Consider the following 7,092-nt stretch of genomic DNA (forward strand, 5'->3'; position numbering starts at 1 on the left):
TCAGAATAATGCTTTTAAATGTTTTATATTTGTTTTTATATATTAATAAAGTTGGGTTTTTTACGTTAATGTACATCGGCAGCCTAGCAGCAATTCTGCAAATGAGAGGAACAGGATTAACAATTTATTGCATCAAAAGTTAAAATATTCATTAATATTCAGAACAGATGTTTGAATTACTGAGTTATCAAAGTTATGGACTTTGATTTCCAGCACAATTTATTATCTTGTTCTACATCTGAACCATCTGGATGAAAAAATGCTCTGTCAGCTGCACAAAAAACAAGTTTTTTCCAAGTTGTGCCTTTTTTCTCTAATCCAAACGAAGATGGAGATTGGAAAACCCAAAATTAAACACTTTAAACACTTATTATAAGTTATATCAGTGCACAGCACATTGATGTTCCTTTCCAATGTTTTGTATTTTCATTCATAATAACTTTTTACAAGCAGAGCAAGGACATACCGGTATGTCTTTTCTGGCTATCTGGATAGGAAATACAGTCACAGCTTGAGAAATGGGTTAAAAGTTTTTTTCACTGTGCAACAGACAGAATATTTATTTGTCCACATTGTTAGAAGACTTCTGGAAATCCCTTCAGAACAGCACTAAGTGAGTATGTTCACATACACACAAACATGTGGTGGAAGAAGTATTTAAAACCTTTAGTATATTTTTTATGTTTTATTAAGTATCGAAGGTAAAAGTGTTTATTGTGCAGCGCTTTACTATTATATTATGTTTTTGCATTAATATTAGTGTTGCATTTTACTGCTGAGCTCATTTTAACTACTTTATATCTACAGCAATGCATCATATTATATAAGATCATCATGTGTTTGTAGTGCCACGGTCCTGCGAGAACCACGTATCTCTAAGAAGTCAACTTTTCATGAACTCTGAACTCAAAAACAGCCACGTTTCCAGCTTTTGTGTCATTGCAATATACAGCTAATCCAGGAGGGTTTTTAAATCTTTGAATGAAGAAGTTGAAGAAGTAGGACAATTCTCTGACTGTTAAAGGAACACTTCAAAACAAAAACAAAAATTCAGAATCACCAAATGTGGAGATTTTAACTGGACAGGAAGCGAGTGAAAGATTATAATCCTAACCAAAGATGTCTCTGAGATGTAGTGGAAGCATAAAGTTGCATAATACACAGAGAATCCTGGTTATGTGTTAATTAAATCAGGCCTCAATAAAACTAAACACAAACCTTTTTAATTGTCTTTTAATCTAATTGTTTGAACGCCCCCCTCCTGACATGCCTGAAGGTGTTTTGGCAAGAGCAGTGATCTGATTGGTCCTCCCACCCAGCACGTTGTGGGCGGGGTTTATTTTGGGCTGCAGCTCGTGAAGTCAGTGACAGCATGGACTCACGCTGCTGGGAAAGTAATGACCGACACACACAGAACCCCCAAACAGAGGCAACTTTTACCTGAAGAGGACACCTGAACAGGAGAGGAGGAAGGGGGGCCGTTCAACCTTGATGCTGTGAACAAGGAGGGTCGGTATTTATTTTAATAACACAGACTTTGGACTGGGTCGTGACTTTGTTTTTACTCGGTCAAAAAGTGGTATCCTTTTATGGGCTCGCGACTCTTAAGTAGCATGAGCTCTGCGGACAGGTGCGCTCGCGGGTCAATTAATGGCTGCGTCTTGTTTTGACGTCGCGTCTGAATGCGTTGGAAAATATTAGATATTAGTTTAAAAAACAAAGAGAAATGGAGGAGAAGCATTTTTTGGCGTGTGGAAGTCAGTCGTCGTCGTCGGGTTCGGGTTCGGGTTCGAACACCTTGTCCGAGGGAGAGGAGGAAGAAATGACGGCTGTGCTGGACGTCAAAGTTCCCGGAGATGGAGATGGAGATGAGGGTCTCAACTCGGACCTGGAAGGCGGCAACGACGGCAGAAGCACGGAGTACGAGAAGGAGCCGCCAGGGGATGAAGAAAGTGATGAAGACGAAGACGAAAAGGTAAACACACAAAGTATCCGAGCACGTTTTGGAGGTTCAGAAAAATGTGTAGTTTTGCTCATGTTGGATACAAAGTAGGCTGCTTAAAAAGGCGTGTTAATCCGCTTTAATACACCTCTGAACGGGGACACTCATTCATTTCTGCTGTCAGCAACCTGAGTTTGAGCTCAAAGCTTGGCTGGCTGCTCTTTTCATGAGGTCTCTAATTCATGCTGTGTGCTTCTCTGACTTAATCCACTCCATTTATACAAGTCACCAGGCAGTCTTTCAGTGCAGTGTGTGAACTCCTGCACTGCTTTCTGTTTGAGTCCTGTCTCATTCAGTCAAAGTCTGGTGGGTGTTTGCCAGTTTGCACACTCCTTTAACCCCAGTTTGTGCCTTGTTACATTCAAGTCACAGAGCATCTGATTCTCTGAATCCAGAATGCCGTTTAATAACACCTCACTGCTGTATTTGCACAATCTATAAATACCTTTCTAACCATCTGGATGAAAAAAATATTCCATCTGCTGCATGAAAGAAAACAAGATTTTGAACCTGTTGCACATCTTTTTCCCAATCCAAACAAAGATGGTAGCCGGAAATGACAGATATGATTTTGTTTCTACCAAATGAAAACAAAATAAATCCCACCTTAAACTAATGCAGCCCTGCAATACATCTTCCCTTTGATTTATTGCAGGGCTGTAGCTTTAAGATACTTAATAAACTTCAAATGATTTTATATTTTACAGCAAAATAACATGTTAATATTTGCATGTGTTTTACAAAAAAAATTTCACAATTTGGGGAAAGGGTGAAAAATCTTTGATTTTGGCACCCAGAGGGTTAAAATAATCTGTAAGGATCATGAAAATCCTTTTATGAAAGCAGTAAGTGTTGTTAGACGACCTTCTGGGTTTGTCCAAGATCGGCAGGTATTGATTTTTCATGAAGTCTGATGTTTAGCTCGGAGTTGAATGTAACGGGCGATGCATGAGGGGCACAGACTGGGGCTCGCCGACCGGCGTGAAGTTTTTGTGCTGTTTATTCAGGAAACAGATGGGTAAAATGGGGAAGACAAAATTCACGTCTCAGCCTTTTAATTGACACTTACCGCGGACGCTTCTGCAGACTGGTTGGACTGGCTCTGATGAGCACAATGCGGTCCGATGTGTGCGAGGGTGTGTTCGGGATTTCAAGCACTGGCCTGACCTATAAAGCTTTTCTAAATCATAATCGTGCAACATGACTTCAGGCTGTAGGTGTGGCTGGCTGTCAGTCTCATAAACTGTGATATAAGCAGGGGAGGATGCAGAAGATTGTGCAACATTATGCATCTTTTACTTCACACTTTCTTGCTTCATAGTAACTTGGATGCAGTGTCCCAATGGAGTAGAGCCTCAGGTCTGTGATCTGTACTTCTTGGCATGACACATCCCTCCGTAATGAATCAAAAAAAGTGAACAATTGCTTTCTCGTGGGGAATGGAAATACACAGACCTGCAGACAGGGCCTGCAGTTCATTTCCTGTGAGGATACTGCAAGTATGACCCAAAAATGGAATCGAAGTGATTAACAGTCAGCTCTTTGTTTCTCCACGTTCTGACTGTTGAATGGGTGTTAGTAAGCATGTTAGACTGTGGAGCATGCACTAGCACCGTCTGGAACATCCCCCCGGGTGGTGTCATGTTTGCTAACACTGGTGCTAAACTAATTTGGTTTGGCTGAATAACAGTTTGACAGTCCATTAGCCTAATAGAGCTGAGATAGCACAGACGAAGGGCACGGACTAACAGCGCTCTCTGAGCTCGTTCTCTCACCATTAAAGGACAGACTGAGTATTGGACTGTGAAATACAATGTAGTTTTGAACTTTTGGACAGCAAATGTAATATAAATAGAAAAAGCGCTTTACTAAAATTAAACTAAATTTAAACAGTCGTTAAAAGCAAGATGTTAGAAGCATGTGTCGGGTGAACCCTGTGTCCTTTTCCCATGATCCCTTTTGAAATGTCAGTTTGAAGCCAGTGAGCTCTCTTACACAGAGCAGAGGACATGTAATGTGACCCGTCATACTCAACTACACAGACATGTAACCGGCCAAAACACCACAAAGCACGTCAAATGACCGTCCAGTGGTACTACTATAGGGTTAGCAAGGGAAGCCTCTCAACTTTGACCTTTGTCTTGCTGCTATGAAGTTCAAGAAGGAAAGTCTTCTGAGAACTCACATGACGTCACCTTTCCCCATTTAGCTCCGTGCAGTGTTTGAAGGAGTGAGATAGATTCCTACCGTGGAGCTTCATGGACTTTTCTCTAATGTCTATTTGATGTCCCCGCATCTTTGTCCGTCCCAGAAAATCTAAATGAGTGCGGCGTCGTGGGCAGTGACAGAACATTATCTGCTCTGATGAGATTATCCCACACACCATCCTTTCTTACATGCACAAGATAAAATAAGAGAATCAGATGAAAAAAGGTAGCATACAGTCCTGGTTTCTAAAATGGATTCTGGCCCCAGAACACTGTGAACTGCTGCTGTTAATGATGGCCCGTTACAAGTTTGAGATTAGTGTAGCAGTTGCACCTGTTTTTCCTTTACCTACTACGACAGGTATTCTCTCTGTTTCCTGACACTCTATAGTATGAGTATTCTCATTATTGATCAATCTATGGCTTCTTTTCTCAGTAAAGGAACTAATCGCTGGGCCCATAAAATGTCAGGAAATGGTCAGAAAAGCTTATAATCAGCAGATGAATTGACACACACACACACGGTGCTCAGTTTCTGTTGCTGTGCTTCATACATACGCCCTGCTGCTTTTATATCCCCTCGTAATCATAAAGCCCGTGTTCCATACTTTCTCATCTCTACCTCTCCTGTTGTGTAAACACAGCATGGGAATTGCCAGTTGTGTTGTGCTTAATCCCACCACTTCCTATTTGGTTTGGATGTATTTATATACATGCTGCTGCTGCAACAGATGATTTCCCACAGAGGATCACTAAAGGTTTGTCCTGTCTAGTGTCTTTCAGCCCTGAATCTCATCCTGGAATGAATGCTGTTCCCACCACGGTCTGATATGTAATAAAAACCTTAAGTGGGCTGGTTATCAAGTGAATATCTTGCAACAAAAATGACTATTATTCTCAAGAAAATACACTTTTCTATTCTTCTGTAAAGCCACGTTGACTCTTTAAGTCCTGATAATGACTGCAGATGTTTTTTAGTACTTACTTGACAATTAGATGGATTATGTTAAGTACACAGAGTGAGCACCAATGTAAACTGCATGGCTACCTCAGTGGTGGGGTTAGATGGAAAATGCATTGCGTCATGCACAGCTCATGTGACCACAGTTATAGTTTTCAGCATAGTGATGGTAAAGCAGCCATGCTCTGTGTTGTTATAGGACTGATGCATCCGATTACAGTGTGACAGATTCAGAACCTGTAGCTCCTCTCCACTGTACAGCAGCTTTTGCTCATTGTTGCGTCTGTCCGCTCTGCAACTTTACTGTTTTGGTACACTTTTACCGCTTTGGAAGTGTTGTTTTCCACAGCAGCAGGCAGCTGTAAACTGAAAACCAACTGTACACTGCCTGCTCAGCAACAAACAGCAGACAGACACAGCTAGAGAGTAGCTGGTGAACATAACAGAGCATCTAACAGCTAAAGAGCCAGATATTCCCATCAGGACCTGGTACAGACCAAACACAGAGCTACAGAGTAAATATTCCCATTCATCAGGTGGACACCAACACGACTCCAAATAAATGCTAATGTTGCTCCGTAACTGCTGAATGTGTAAATAGGCAACTGTTTGCTAACAAGTTCCACTTAAAATGTTCATGTCAGTGTTGTGTTTAAACCCTTTTTAAAGGTGGCTTTGCTTCTAACCCTCTTTTCCTATCCTTTATTTCATTTCCGCAGTACACTGACTTTACATCCATTCATCTTTATCCGACACCCAGCAGGCAGCTGCTGTCAACAGAGAGATCCAACCCTATGTTTGTCCGTGTGTGTATTACACTGAATGAAGTACTGTATGGAGCGGTCAGAGCATTTACAACAGGGTTGCACCTGCCAAGTAACAAATGACTTCCCTAAAAGCAAAATCAATAATGTCATAAGGCTGTAAAAACAAACAACCCACATAAAGAGATAAAAACCCCCAAAACTATCCAGAAAATGATCTTCAGCACTTCCCCAGTGAGCAGTGTGCTTTGAACAAAGTGGCACACTCCTCTGCAGTGAGTAATGAGTTTGTTCAAACGGGAACTAACCATGTGTGACACTTGGCACTCAGCAAACTGCATTAACTGGAGGATTAAAACAACTAGAAAGGTTTGTTGAATTGAAGCAGCTCTGTTTAGGGTAGCGGGACTCATTCATCACATGGAAGACATGTTCATTGGGTCTGGCTGTGTTAAGCATACAAGAACAGCTTCTGCAGAGAGAGTTGTTAGTTTAAAAATGTCTAATTATAAAGAGAAATAGTTTTTATGAAATAAGTGGAGGCTGACAGAAGTACAGGCAAGCATGAAGTCATTTTTGATGATTCTTTCATGCACTTTACCACACCACCATAAGCCCCAATACCATAACCTTTCTGTCACTTTGGGCTGTGTGCGAACACAGTTGCTGCTCATTCTTTCTGCATACAACATACTCTAAACAATACTCTCAATCAACTTACTCAGGCTGCCTCACAGCTAGCTTCAGAAATGGGAGGGTTTGCTGCTTTTCAGCTGTTTGTATCATTGTAAATTGAGTGTCTTTGCATTTTGTATTGTTGGATAAGTCATTTGAACAGTTTGTCCTGAACCGGTACTTCGGTACCAAGTCAGTGCCAAAGTTCTGTAAAGGTGACGGTTCTGGATAGGTATCTGAGATTGAGTTCTTGCAGAGATACAGAGACACTCTCTGGCACAGTTACAGTGGATATTTTACAAGCACAGACCAGATAAAGCTTGTTCGGTCAAACAGAATTGCAGGTGAAAAAGCCCAACGTGAGATGTGTTATTATGATGTTATTATTATTATTAGGGGCTACTTCATTAAACAGCCTGCTGAAGAGAGAAACAGAAAGAGTGTGTGTGTGTGTGTGTGTGTGTGTGTGTTGTGTGTGTGTGG

At 41.2% G+C, this 7,092-nt stretch overlaps 1 protein-coding gene across 3 annotated transcripts in view; it reads left to right on the forward strand.

Moving 5' to 3' along the window:
* Positions 1–1,365: 1,365 nt before the first annotated feature.
* The window catches only part of mast4 (microtubule associated serine/threonine kinase family member 4), a 97,818-nt gene continuing 92,091 nt past the window's right edge, over positions 1,366–7,092 (forward strand). For all 3 annotated transcript variants that reach the window (XM_035667661.1, XM_035667662.1, XM_035667663.1), the window contains exon 1: positions 1,366–1,975. In XM_035667661.1, the coding sequence (XP_035523554.1) occupies positions 1,727–1,975 (249 nt within the window). In that variant the 5' untranslated portion in view covers positions 1,366–1,726. The remainder of the gene's footprint in view (positions 1,976–7,092) is intronic.

Source organism: Morone saxatilis, unplaced genomic scaffold, assembly GCF_004916995.1.
Source record: "Morone saxatilis isolate NCDOM2014 unplaced genomic scaffold, NCSU_SB_2.0 Contig21, whole genome shotgun sequence".
Lineage (NCBI taxonomy): Eukaryota > Metazoa > Chordata > Actinopteri > Moronidae > Morone > Morone saxatilis.